General features: G+C 47.6%; 1 protein-coding gene across 2 annotated transcripts in view; it reads left to right on the top strand.

Moving 5' to 3' along the window:
- MKLN1 (muskelin 1) overlaps nt 1-14,652 on the top strand; it is a 100,174-nt gene that overhangs the window by 28,506 nt on the left and 57,016 nt on the right. For both annotated transcript variants that reach the window (XM_083700257.1, XM_083700258.1), the window contains 2 exons: nt 6,920-6,997; nt 8,021-8,086. In XM_083700257.1, coding sequence (XP_083556383.1) covers nt 6,920-6,997; nt 8,021-8,086 — 144 coding nt within the window. The remainder of the gene's footprint in view (nt 1-6,919; nt 6,998-8,020; nt 8,087-14,652) is intronic.

The following is a 14,652-nucleotide window of genomic DNA, read 5'->3' as shown; positions in this document are numbered from 1 at the left end:
GGTTAAGAACAGTTTAAGGTTAAGAACAGACCTCCGGAACGAATTAAGTACTTAACCTGAGGTACCACTGTACAAGAGTAGGCAACCTAAGGCCCATGGGCCGGATGCGGCCCAATCCCCTTCTCAAACTGGCCCACGGACGTCTGGGAATCAGCGTGTTTTTACATGAGAAGAATGTGTCATTTTATTTAAAATGCATCTTTGGGTTATTTGTGGGGCCTACCTGGTACAGTGGTGCCTCGCAAGACGAAATTAATTCGTTCCGCAAGTCTTTTCGTCTTGCGAGTTTTTCGTCTTGCGAAGCACGGTTTCCCATAGGAATGCATTGAAAATCAATCAATGCGTTCCTATGGAAACCGCCTTCAGACCAGGTTTGGGGACAGTCTGTCCCCCGACCTCTTCTGAAGGCTGACGTGGGGGGACGAAAGTCTTTGCTTCCCCCCCCCTTCCCGGGACAGCGGAGACTTCTCCGCTGTCCGGGGCGATCTTAAAATGCTGGCGGGCGGCAGCGCTGCCGCCCGCCAGCATTTTAAAATCCCCCGGGAAGGCAGGCAGGGGGGACAAAGACTTTTGCCCCCCACCCGCCTTCAGAAGAGGTCCAGAGGGCTCTCCAAGCTGCGGATAGCAGCCTGCTGCCCCGCGCGAGGGGCAGACATTCGCAGCTTGGGGAGCCCTGCAGGACTTCCCCGCAGGGCTCTCCAAGCTGCGGATAGCAGCCTGCTGCCCCACGCGAGGGGCGCTCTTAAGCAGAGCGCCCCTCGCGCGGCGCAGACATTCGCAGCTTGGGGAACCCTGCAGGACTTCCCCGCAGGGCTCTCCAAGCGGCGAATGTCGGCCCGGCGCGAGGGGCGCTCTGCTTAAGAGCGCCCCTCGCGCGGGGCAGCAGGCTGCGCACCTTCCCCTCTGTTCCCGGACCTGTCCTGAAGGCTTGCGGTGGGAGGAGGGCTTTCCACCCCACCGCCAACATTCAGAATGCTGTTCTGAATGTTGGCGGTGGGGAGGAAAAACCCTCCTCCCACCGCAAGCCCCGGGAACAGAGGAGAAGCCCTTCGCGCCTTCCCCTCTGTTCCCGGACCTCCCACCGCAAGCCTTAGGACAGGTCCGGGAACAGAGGAGAAGGCGCGCTGCGCTTCCCCACTGTCCCCGGAGATTTCCCTATGGGCTTTCGTCTTGCGAAGCAAGCCCATAGGGAAATTCGTCTTGCGAAGCCGCTAAAAAATCGGAAAACCCTTTCGTCTTGCGGGTTTTTCGTTTAGCGAGGCATTTGTCTTGCGGGGCACCACTGTATTTCTACATGAGTAGAATGTGTGCTTTTATTTAAAATGTATCTCTGGGTTGTCTGTGGGGCATAGGAATTTGTTCATTATTATTTTTTTTCCAAAATATAGTCCGGCCCACCACATGGTCTGAGGGACAGTGGACCGGCTGAAAAAGGTTGCTGACCCCTGCTGTAATATATGCTATTGGCTGGCCACTTGTATCATGTGACTTATTCAACTTATTCCTGGTCACACAGGTCAGGAAGCCTAAGCTAGCTTAGCAGTGTTGACTGCAGCCTTTTGGGTTTCAGAGCTGTTACCAAATGACAGCTGTCTCCTTCCCTCCCCTCTCTGGTTAAGGAGCAGTAGGTGGCGCGCCAGGTGTGTGGGGAGAGAGCCAGGGACAGGAGCATGAAACAGTCTCCCCAGTGAGAGTGCTCAGCTTGCCTCGGAGTGAACTTAAACCAAAGAAGTGTTTGTCAGTGGCTGGGACTGAGCCCAGGGATGCTTTTTCTACAGGTGAATCCCTCAACCGCATGAGCTAAACCCAGGGCAAAGAATGAGGCAGCTGTTTACCTGCTGGCAAAACCTGGGGCAGTTCATACATAAATACCTCCTTGTGGCTGCGTGCTTCCTTGAAGATCTTACCGGGATGCCAAAGCACTAGTTTGCTTACCAAGTCCTCCTCCTCCAGGGAATTTCTCAAGTTCCCTGGGCCTGCATTTCCCCCTTGCCTTACCTGGCCAAAGCAGAAACGAAGCTTTCTGGAAAACTAAACTGGCTTGGAAATGGGTTTGGGCTTGCACTTGTGCTTGAAAGTGCCACATATTTATGTTTCTCACAATATTGCAGAGGGTGCTTGATTGGGTGGAGAGAAGCGGTGAGGAACCCAGGGCTAGAGCTGGCTGTAGCCGGGATCAGTCCATAACAGGCTGACACCCCTTTGCCCTGCATCCAGATAATGTGTTTTCAGTGTCTGTTGGCCATCGGCCACGCATGCTTCCTCACTCCCCCTCCCCTCCGGTGTCTTCTGAAATTCTCAGAAAATGTGCAGATGGAAACTCAGGCAGCTGCCGGACTTCCTCTTGGAAATAATAATAAAAAAAGGTTTCCCTGAAACTCAGCTGTTTCGCAGCCGGGGCTTAAATACCTCATGTTTGGATTCATTCCTAGAGCTTCCAGGCAGCCTATATTCTGGCTAGCTCTCAAGAAAGTTCAGTCATATGGTGGAAATGCCAAATGCAGGGTTACCTTAATGGTGTTGCTTGGAAGCGCCTCCAGATGCAGACACCAAGCGTTCCAAACAATTCATCTCGCCAGAGCTGCGAAAACTTGTAAATTCACAAACACCCACCCGCTCCTGCCCCTGAGTCAAGACTCTGTTTGGATGCCTTCTTGCCCATTTCCGATGACTGCGTATCTGTTGGCAGAGGACTGCTAGGGGCTGATTCTGATGAAATGCTTTCCCTTTTCCAGGTAATACATGTGGAAAGCGTACATGTGAATGACCGTTTCCTAGGCTTTTGTAAGAGAGGTTGGTCCCCATGACTAGACAGGAAGTTAGTATCTTCTTAGCCAGCTAAAGCCAAGGGGGCTTTCACCAATTCCCCACATGGATGCTCATCTGACGTATGAAAGAATTATCTAAATTGGTTATAGGCAGTCCTTTTTTTAAAAAGGAGCTTGTGCTGTTTGGGGAATGTGGGTATTGATTACAAAGTGATGATAACAGGGGAGACAGCTGGGTCCTGGCAACCGGTTGCAACAGGCTCCATCTTTTCCTTAGCTTGGCACAAGTGTTTGGGTGCTCTAAGAGGTAGGGTTTATTGAGTCAGGCAAGTGTTGAGGAGGTGCCTTTGGACAGGCATAGAGGATTGACACAAAGGACACGAGGGGGCTGGAGGTTTCTGCAGTGGCTCCCTGTCTGCGGAATGCTGTCCTCAGGTGGGGCTCACCTGGCACCTATACACCTTTAGGTGCCAGGCAGAAACGTTCCTCTTTGACCAGGCCCTGTGCCGATGAACATCCAATTCCCTTTTAAAATGTGTTTTTGTTTTTATTACGTATTTTGTCTTTGTATTGCGATTTTATGTTGTGACCACCCTGAGATCTGTGGGTACAGGGCATTATACAAATTTAATTAAAAGAAGAAGAAGAAATAAAATAGCCTTCATGATCCATAAGAAAACAAATCCCAGTTGGGCAATATATTTGCCGAAATCTTTAGTTCTAATAAAGTATGGCAGGCTTTCAAGTTCTCCAGAACACTTCCATCAGGAAAGATGTTACACAATGCAAGCAGTGAGGAGGACAAGGAAAAACAACATGCAACAATTAGCTTTGAGGTCAACTTGCAAGCTCTGTTTCAAGATGGAGATTGCTGGCTGAATAAGACTCAGATATCAGGTTGCACAACTAGTATTCTGGGCATAAAGAGGAAATGGCTGCTTCCCATCTCTTGAGAAATCATAAAGTCTGGTTTGTAACCCAGATCTGTGTCAAACCTTAAAAAAAACAACAACCCTGCACAGGTTCCTGGGATAGGCAGATAGCAGAAATAAAGAGGAATGTGGCTGCCTTTATTTTAACAAAGCAGCCAGACTTTAATTTACCAGGCTGCAATTTAGTTGGTTCCAATAAAGGAGGGGTAGAAAACCTCCAGACATTGCTGGTCTGTAGCTCCCATCATTCCTGACCATTGGTCATGCTGGTTGGGGCTGGTGGGAGTTGGATAACATCTGGAGGGCCACAGGCTAGCCATCTCTGCAATAGACATATTGACCAGCTGGGGAAAGTGGTGAGAGTTAGTGGGAATACTCTATTGTCTATGAAGCAGAGGTAGAACAATAGAATTGTAGAGTTGGACGGGGTCGCAAGGGTCATCTAGTTCAACCCCCTGCAATGCAGGAATCCTTTGCCCAACTTGGGGCTCAAACCCACCACCCTAATGCTCTAATGACTGAGCTATAGTTTTGTATAAGCCTATGGCATCTGGTATTCCCAGGCAGTCTCCCATCCAAGTACTAACCAGGCCTGACCCTGCTTAGCTTCCAAGATCAGATGAGATATCAAGTCTGTTTAGGGTAGTAGTTTGACATAGGGGCTGCAACTTTTCTGTATTCTGGCTTTGGTAGCAATGTGGGATGGTCAGGGAGCTGTGTCTACCCCACTCTTGGACTGGTTAAAGGGGAGAACTGGCCCTGATGTAGACTTAACACATCATCTGTGACCCCCCTGGCCTTCATTTCTTCCCTGGGTCCCAGTCCCACTTTGTGTCTGTGAGGCTTGGTAAGGTCACACTGCCCCTGAACTCCCCACTTTGTAATGGGAGAACAAGCCTTGAACTGTTTCAAGCTGCTATCGGGTCAGTGATTTTGCCTTTCTGAGCCTGCCAAACATCTGTTTCCAGCTCAGTTATGTGTACGCTCTTGAAAAGACTGCAGTGCATTGTGAAATGCTCGGTTAGCAGCAAGCTAAATTTATTTAGAACTGAAAGAATTGCTCTGCTTCTTGAGAAAATATGTGCTTAGTCTCAAAGTGGTAGGCAAGCAAGTTGCTACTTGAGGAACTGTCCTTATGTCGTGGAAGCTGGATAAGGGGGCATTTCTTTGCTATTTCTCCTCAGTTCCTGGCCTAGAGCCCCTTCCCCAACCTGGTGCCCTCCAGATGCTGCTGGACTACAACTCCCATCATCCCTGACTATTGGTGATGCTGTTAATGTCCAATGGGAGTTGTAGTCTGGAGCATCTGGAGGCCATCAAGTAGGGATGCTGGTCAGGGCTGAATAGGACACAGTCTTTTGGGTGGATGGGGGCGTCAGATGTTGGAGATCTGTGGACTGAGCTAGATTAGCAGGAGAGTCTTTCAGAACTGGAGGGCTGTAGCTTGGTAGTACAGCATCTTCAACCATTCCTCATAATGCTTGGTTTCCTTGATCATCTTGGTCACCCCCTCTGCACACCTTCCAGCTTGTCAACATTCTTCTTAAATTTTGGTGCCATGGATGAAACCCATTCATGGGGTGGCTTGCACAGTTCCCCCCCTCCTGCCCTTAGCTTCAAGATGTATGCTGGGATACTTGCAGTTTCTCCAGCTAGAGGTCTCCTCTAGCCATTCTTTTCTCTTAGTTCCTTTCTATCACTTGAATTAAAGGTAGGCAACTCAGCCTGCTTAAAAGAAATAATGAAGAGAGTTGGTAGGTCATTTGTGCACATCCCAGAAATCCCCTGCTCTGAAGCCAAGCCACTTCAAGAGGCACCAGTGGCCCTTCTGTGAAATGAACTTGCAATGTCCCAGCAAGGTACATTTTGCAAAGCACTTAAAAGCCCCAATCCTGGCACCAGCTCCCTTAAGTAACCGTCTGTTCCAAATTGCTGCTGATGAGGGCTTTGGAGACATGTTTTGGTAACCAAGCTGGTTGAGAACTGTTTCTAAAAATCAGCCGAAAGCCTTATTTCTAAACCGCCTTTTCGTTATAAGTGGACGATGGCCCTAAACAGATGCAGGTTGGCTTCTTGGTGCAGGGGATGGAGGAATCCAGTGCATTGCGGTGGCATTTTTCCTTGCGCGGTTTGGCAGCGAGAGGAATGGGAGGAGAGGGGTCAGGTGCTTTCTACAAGATTGAACCAACTCACCCTCCCTCCCTCCCTCCCTCCCTCCCTCCCTCCCTCCCCTGGCCAGTGCCAGATCAAAACAAGCCTTTGTTGGTGTTTAGCACAAGGAGATTGAAAGCGGAGCAGCTGCCAAGGGAGAAATATTTCTGGGAAGAAGCCTGGAAGAACTCCAGGCCCAGCATCCTGCGCAAGAGAAGCCGGGTTATAAGGAAGTCACAAACACAGTTGGAGGCAGGAGAGCGTTGTATATGACACAAGTCATCCTGGGGGGTGTTGATTGGAGAGCCTGACCCGACCCTTTAAAAAAGACCAATGCTGCGTTTTGGTCTTAGGAGCTGCCAGGGGACTTCTGCAGGCATGAGATGCAAAGGCTTTTGCGCTTCGAAGCATTCTCTTCCATCCTCAAAACAAGGACAGGATCCAGCCTGCCTGAGCAGGAGCACACATTCTGACATCCTGAGCCGCTAGCGATGCTCTCCAGCAGCTTCTCTGGCTGAACTCCCCTCCTGTCTCCACATAGTGAGATCTATCCTGGTCAAAGGGTATTATTACTGTTGCCATTTAATTATAGGCTGCTTTTCAGCCCAGAAGCCACCAAAGTGATGAGCAGCTGATTAAAAGGAAATATGCAACGGGTGCAATAAAACACCATAAATCAGGGGTGGAGAAACTCAACCCTTGGGGCCCAATGTGGTCCTCCAAGCCTCTCTTTCTGCGCCTTAGGACTGCCTCCAGTCATTCCCCCTCTCCAGAAAACCACTAAGTTTGGCTCCCCACCTTGTCTGAGGAGTTAATATCCTTCTTACCTGACATGCGTTTGATTGTGGGTGATGCCACTTGGTAGTTTTGCCCAATATCTGTTACCAAGATTTCTGCTCTAAAATGCTCAAGGTGCCTTTTGATCAGTATTTAATTAATGCTATTTACTTTTTAAAGGTATAGTATTTAGCACAGTTTATTAAATTATTATTTTTTAAAGTGATGTTTTTTGTGAAGCGGCTGGCTGCTGACATTTTCTCCTGTTTTTGTTTCCCTCACTTAAAACAGATGGCTTGTTCAACCAGTACATCAGTCAGCAGGAATACAAACCAAGGTGGGGTCAGATAATCCCCAAAAGCACCAAAGGTGAGACAATTGGGTTCGCTGCAACACAGTCTGTAGCAGGCTATTCCTGGATGATCTTAAGAAGTTAGTGCAGAATGTGTAAGAATCATGGTCCAAACAGGAGCTGACTGCAGGGATTTTAATGCCTTCTTTCACTGGCTGTATGTGCACTTCAGATCCCATAAAGGTAAAGGGACCCCTGACCATTAGGTCCAGTCGCGGACGACTCTGGGGTTGCAATGCTCATCTCGCTTTATTGGCTGAGGGAGCCGGCGTACAGCTTCCTGGTCATGTGGTCAGCATGACTAAGCTGCCTCTGGCGAACCAGAGCAGCGCACAGAAATGCTGTTTACCTTCCCGCCAGAGTGGTACCTATTTATCTACTTGCACTTTGACATGCTTTCGAACTGCTAGGTTGGCAGGAGCAGGGACTGAGCAATGGGAGCTCACCCCATCGCGGGGATTTGAACCGCTGACCTTCTGATCGGCAAGCGCTAGGCTCTATGGTTTAGGCCACAGCGCCACCCACATCCCTCAGATCCCATAAGGTCATGAAAATAATATAGTGACCTGGTCAGTGAGAATACCCTCCACCCTTTTCATTTCAGTTTGTTTTCAGAAGAGGGAAATGTCCTTTCAAGATGCACATATTTCACATGGGGTTGATGGGGGGAAAAGTTGCATTATTATCCCACCCTAATTCCCCAGACTCTCAGGGTGGCATACATGGTCTTCTCAAGTTATCCCAGCAGCAATCTGGGGAGGGACTAACTCAAAGCTATCCAATAACTTTGAATCCAAGTAGAAATTCAAACCTAAGTCTCCCCCGACTCATTCCAACACTCTAGCCAGTACAGTGTATCCTTTTGGATATCAGCATTCTGTTTTGACGCCTGCATGTTTTGTGTTACAATAGCCAGTGCTGTCGTTTTCATTCTTGGAATTATGTAAGTTTGCGCATCTTGAATGCAGTTAAATATGTGCGTTGGGAAACTCACAACCATGTAGAATAATGAGGATTTCTCTCCCTTAAACTTGAACAAGGTGATGGCGAGGACAGCAGGCCTGGAATGAGAGGCGGCCATCAAATGGTCATTGACGTGCAGACAGGTGAGCAGCCTTTAGTTTTTTGTTTTCTTTTTAAAAACAAAACTAGAATTGGTTTTTGCATCTGGCTATAGTTCTGTGGATGACCTTATTTCAAGGTTCAGCTTAAACTGTTGAGAAACCAGCGAAAGGTTGCAAAAGGAGGACCATTGCTGAATTAGGCAGGGAGCTTTTGACGTCAGCTCCTTCCCCTTCCAGTGCAGTGGAGCAGACGGATGTGTTTAACTGGAGGAACGCAACACGATCACAGGCCAGAAGCAGATTCACTTAAAACAATGCAATGTTGGGATCAGGCTCTTGGGGCTGGAGTTCTCGGGACCTGTCTTACTCAGACCCGCCTAGTTTTGCAGCCTGAATAATTGCCAGGAGTCTTGCATAGCTGCATGGGAACTCCACTCAGACTTGGCACCAGAGGTTTCCAACCTTTCCCATGTGAGGCAGTTGGTTTAGCTCCACTAGGCTTCCTCTGCCTGTCTCTTCCTCCTTTCTTCCTGACCCTTCTCTCTGCTCGCCTACATACCTTGTTTGCCTGGCCTACCGAATCTTCATACATCTACAACCCTGGCAGGTGGGTAGGACTGTGCCTGTCTGATCCTAACCTGGAGTGTCCTGATTTTGGCTGCTTGATGGCCTGTGATTCTTGAGCTTTCCTTCTGTCAAGACAGTGTGTTTGGGGCTTCATTCCAGGGACTGATTCAGGTTCATTGTTCCAGGGATAGTGTGTTGTCCCTTGCCCAGTGTACAAAGCAGTCATATTCTGGGCTTGGTTTAACTGGTTATTTTTTAATTTGGTGGATCAGTTGAGGAGCCCCTAAGGGTCAGGGAAGGCTGGCTGCCTTTGCTTGAGGTTTCTGCGACTGCTTCGGCCAAAGACGTGATGTCACTGAGTGGGGTGGACATTGGCTGAGGACCAAGAGAAAGTTCTCTTTGAGGTCCTTGGCGGATGGGGTTTTTGCTTGGTGCTTTGGGGTCTCATTGCTGGGAGGAAACCTTTCTGCTGGGGAGATTGACTAATGGTCTGCTGTTATTTTTTGCTTTCCACTACCTCAGCCACGATAAACATTTTTTTAGTGAATCCCAATTTTCTTTGGTGCTTGCATAAATAGCACTCCTATTGGGTGATTTCAGATCACCCAAATATCTTTTGGTATCCCAGAGCCATCTGTTGAAGAGGTTGCTCTGAAATAGACTCACTCACCCTTCTTATTTTCACTGAACACTGAAGACTTTATTCAATCTTAGCTGCAATTTTTCAGGTCACTGTGGTCATACCAGCTCCCCAGTTTTGTAACCTGTTATAAGGGCTTCGAGGAAAGTAAAAAGTAAATAAATCTCTGAATAGAAAAGCTATTTCATTCTGAAGTACAGCTTGCTTGCTTTTAACCTCTACCAGAGAGTTTTCAGGGTAGATATATGTGTACAAGGAATGCTGAAGAGAAATGACCTAGAGTAGGCTTTAAAATACTAAAGTATTTCAGGCTGCGTTTGGGCTAAAATGATGGCCTGGATTTTTAAACTTTTGCTGCTCTCTGTTAAAAATTGTAAGCATTCTTTTATAGGGTCTAGATTCGGAATTGTCTTATACTGCTGTTTCAGTTTTAACTTTTTAGATACTGGTTTAGATACTGATTCTAAGCTACCTTGGACAAACTTTTGTTTCGAAAGGCAGCATATAAACCCTATAAATAAATGAAAGACAACTTTAAAGCAATCCAAGGCCTTTCTGGTTATATATATGCCTCCTAACCGTTCCTCCTCATTTTCTTTCCTCCCTCGTGGTTTGTTTTGTTAGGTCATTGTGTTTTGTGTGGGGACATTGTTTTATCATTTTTGTACAGCTTCTAGTTAACAGCCACATAATAAATAATAGTTATACCGTTAAATGCCAGAGGGATTGTTAATGCAGCAGGGAAGCACCCTCTAGTGGACAGAAGGCGGAATACTTTTTAATGTTATTATTTTGGCAGAAATACAATAGGAAATTTCCTCCTGACGTGCATGACAGAAGTTACTTTGTAGGGAGCCCAGTTTCTGGAATTCTGCAGTTTGTCTCAACAAATTATGACGCACACCCGCTGTCGTTTTAAAAATGCCACGTATTCGGGGAAGGTACTGGTGACCAGTGGCTATTTGCCTGATTTTTCTGGGCAAATAGTACCAGGACATTTCGTGCTCCCGCTATTTCAAGCTCGTTTGACACTTTTGGGATGTGCAATCTGGAACAATCCAAGGGTGGCTGAGGAATTTTAAAGGTGTGTCAGTCGCTGCCAGAATTTCAAGGTGGGCTGCTCTTGTCGCTTGCTGCTCTCCTCTCAGCAGCCCCTCACCTGTATATTCAGACTGTATTTTCTGCCAGCCCAATATTCAGTGGCTGTAAGTGATTTACCGGCCATTGAGAAGCTCTCCTCTGCTTGCTACCAGCTACCACGTCCCATAAGTCTCTGATAAAGCTGAGCTACATAGCTTTCCATCTGCCGCCTTGAAGATGCATATTTCAATTATTCCAAGCTGAAAAAGTAAGTATTAGCTGCCTTAACGTCATCTGGAAAACTTGCAATTTGCTACATGACCTTTGGGGGCCTATTTTGAGCCCAGGAGAGCTTCCCCTTCTGCCCCAACCCCCATCCTAGTTTTTCTACTGCCCGAGACTTACCTTGATTCATGGAATGTGACATTGGCCTTCTCCATCCTGAACAATCTCTTGCTAAATGGAAATTCCGTCTCCATTGCATTGGACTTAAGCTTCCTTTTTCTTTAGTTAAGAAGGTCCCAGAGGCTTTTCCCTTGGGAATCTCACTGAGGAACAACACACCCCTGGTTTGCTTGAGGCAGACGGACACCTGTACTTTATTCTTTTCCATAAATATGCCCCTCTTCTTCTCATTATGGGCATAAATCCAAAAGACTGGTCCTGGCCAGTCTAGTGCAAATGGCTGCCTGGGGTCCCTGAGTTGGAGGCCGCCTCCCACCACCACCACCGAGATAAAAAGTGACACAACATTGCTAAGCTATGAATAGCAAAGCGCCTGGCGTGGGGATGAATCAGCACTTGGCTCACTAGCCAGCTACCTGACGGAGGAGAGCCCTCCTGCCAATTTATTGCATGTCTTGTGGGCATCCATTTTAATATTTTGCTTAGTGCCTCACGAAGCCTGGAGACATCACTGTAGACGCTTTGTTAGGGGCAACCGTGTGCGTGTTTGCTCTCACAGTGCTATGGAATTGATGATAATTCCTGTCAGAGGAGGATGGTTACGTAACCCGTCAGCGTCGCTGCAAGCAGCAATACGGGGATGTGCTTTCATAATCGGAGGTCAGGCCTCTTGTCTCCGATGGCATCAAGCAAGCTTAAAGCTTAAAATCTTAGGGAGCATCTCCTAGTTTATAAATCCTGCCCCACCTTCCAAATTAAGATCTCCTAATCAAGCCGACTACCAAGTACTAGTGGTTTGTCTTTTTAACCAGAAACAGGGCTTCTAGCATTGTGTCTCTAGAATAAGGAATTCATAGAATCGTAGAGTTGGAAGGAACCCCCTGGGTCATCTAGTCCAACCCCCTGCAGTGCAGGAATCTCAACTGAAGCATCCCTGACAGATGGCCATCCAACCTCTGCTTAAAAACTTCCAAGGAAGGGGAGTCCACAGCTTCTCAAGGAGGTCTGTTCTACTTTCAAACAGCTCTTACTATCAGAAAGTTCTTCCTTCCTCTCCTTGTAAGTTTTGAGGTGTCACCCCTTTCTTCCTCCCACACTGGCAAGCGAAGCTGCATTTGTTTAGATGGTGATTCTAGAGCAGGCATAGGCAGACTCAGCCCTCCAGATGTTTTGAGACTACAATTCCCATCATCCCTGACCACTGGTCCTGTTAGCTAGGGATGATGGGAGTTGTGGTCCTGAAACATCTGGAGGGCCGAGTTTGCCTATGCCCGTTCTAGAGAATGGATAATGTGTCTGATTTTCTGTTAGTGAAATTGGTGGTTCCTGTATTTTGCTGTGGTAATTTGGACTGCTGTTGCATGGTTTGATCATTGGGGGTTTAGTATTCCTGTGTTAGTATAGTTAAAGCTGTGGTTTCCCCAGTAGTGATGTATGGAAGTGAGAGCTGGACCATAAAGAAGGCTGATCGCAGAAGAATGGATGCTTTTGAATTATGATGCTGGAGGAGACTCTTGAGAATCCCATGGACTGCAAGAAGATCAAACCTCTCCATTCTGAAGGAAATCAGCCCTGAGTGCTCACTGGAAGGACAGATCCTGAAGCTGAGGCTCCAGAACTTTGGCCACCTCATGAGAAGAGAAGACTCCCTGGAAAAGACCCTAATGTTGGGAAAGATTGAGGGCACAAGGAGAAGGGGACGGCAGAGGACGAGATGGTTGGACAGTGTTCTCAAAGCTATCAGCATGAGTTTGACCAAACTGCGGGAGGCATTGGAAGACAGGAGTACCTGGTGTGCTCTGGTCCAGGGGGTCACGAAGGGTCAGACACGACTAAACGACTAAACAACAACAACATTCCTGTGTTAAATGGGAGGGGTTGTAGCTCAGTGGCAAGAGCATCTGCTTTGCATTTCCAATATCTCCAGCTGGAGCTGGGAAAGGCTTCTGCCTGGAATCCTGGGGAGCCACTTCAAACCGGCCTGAGATCTTTTGATGAAGGGTGGTATATAAATCAAATAAATAAGTCAGTTGGTCAGCATGGATTATGATGAGCTAGCTGAACCCGATGGTCTGATTCCGAATAATGCAGCTTCCTAATGTTCCTGTGTTTTACTGCTCTAAAAATGAGCTTACATTTACGTAAGCAGCTGTGCTTTATGCGCCTATAAAAGGAAAGCTCAGCTGGTTAGACTATGGTGCTGATCATGCCAGGGCTGCAGGTTTGATCCTTGTATGAGACAGCTGCATATCCCTGCATTGCAGGGGGTTGAACTAGATGATCTTCAGGGTCCCCTCCCCACCCAACTCTGTGATTCCTATGTTCTGTTAACTCCGTTTCTTGGCTATATGCATGTTTTGCATTGCATTGCAGAAGCTACTGGTTGTGATGTCAAAGTAGCTGGGGTGGCGTCAGGCAGGGACAATGCTTGAAGGGTATGTATTGGAACAATAGGCTTTGGAAACTGTAGAGCCTATAAGTGGAAGACACGGGAATATTAGCCTGTTTTGAAAACGCTGCCTTGGGAGCAGTGCGTGTGTGAAGCGTATCAGGCAAATGGTTTATTACGGACGAGGCTGGCCTGACTGTGATTGTGCGAGCAAAGGTTGACTGTCAAAATACCTCCCTGCCACGTGGGCCTTTTTCATAAAAGAAACGAATGCTTTTGTTAGAAGGGGGAAATTTCCGAGGAGCGTTTTCACAGCCGTTAAATATTCTGAAGATGTACCAGAAGAGGAGACGCAGGCAATCACCTTAAGGACTCATCAGAATGGCGTGAAAGGGCTTGAAGGAGAAAAGAGCTCTATCTTAAACATGGGGAAAGAGCTTTCTAATTAAGAGCAATTCACCAGTGGAATATTCTGCCTGGCAAGATAATCCTTCATAGGAAACGTGGATGAAGAGGATGGACAGACACTTGAGAGATGTTTAAGGGGTGGTGGGAATAAAATGGCCTTCCTGGTTCTGATTTATTTATAAATGAGGGCTTCGAAATTTGGAATGGGGCGGGGGCTTTGTTCTACCTGTCAGAATGCTCCTGAATCCCACTTGCTGGAAACAGCAGGAGCAGAGAGTGATGTTGCGATCCGGTCCTGATTCCAGGCTTCCTATAGGCCCCTGGTCATCCACTGAGAGAACAGGATGCTGCGCTAGACGGGCCATTGGCCCATTGATTCATCTGGGTTCTCTCTCCATTCCTATGGGGACTGATGCAAATTCTGGAGCGAGGATTTGCATCAAGATAATACTTCATTACAAAGGCAGTGCTTGTTCTGTACTTCTTAAGTTCAATTGCAGACCAAAAATAACTTTTGTTATTTATAGTATCAGCTAAGGAGAGAAGAGGAGAGAGAGGCAAACGTTGCTCATTCCGCTGAGGAGGTATGGTGCCTCTGTCTTTTGAGCTGGGCGCAGTTGCAAAGTGGGATGCAAAGCAAGCTTGCCTCTCTCCCGTCCCTTCTGCGATCTTATGAGTTCAGTCCAGGATGGTGATGGATCCAGTTCTTGTGCATGCTATTTCCACCATCTCCCACCAGATTCAGTTCAGGTTTGTGATCGGTGCAGCCTCTCTGTGCTTTGCATGGCGTTTTGCCCGAGGTCCAGTAGGATATGCACCGCGTGCCAAATCTCTGTGTTTTTTCCTCAGTTATCAATCGGGCCATTGTGGCAAATGTGGGTTTTGTGAGCTGTGAGAACTTAGGCACACAAAAGGACTTGCTCTTTGCAAGGAACATTGGCTGCCCTGTGCCCAGAAAGGAAGGGTAATTAAAGTTAATGACCCAAGGTAACCTCCTGCCAGTGGTGCCAGTGGCAGCCACTAGCACTGCTGCAGACAGGGGTCAATAATTCCTATCCTCCTCCTTTTAAAATCCCTTTCTAAAACAGATGCCTTGTTGCTGTCGGGTGGAAAGCTGCC

Source organism: Podarcis gaigeae, assembly GCF_964106915.1.
Source record: "Podarcis gaigeae genome assembly, chromosome: 10".
Taxonomy (NCBI): domain Eukaryota; kingdom Metazoa; phylum Chordata; class Lepidosauria; order Squamata; family Lacertidae; genus Podarcis; species Podarcis gaigeae.
The sequence above is the reverse complement of the archived record's forward strand: the minus strand, read 5'-3'. Positions and strand labels throughout refer to the sequence as shown.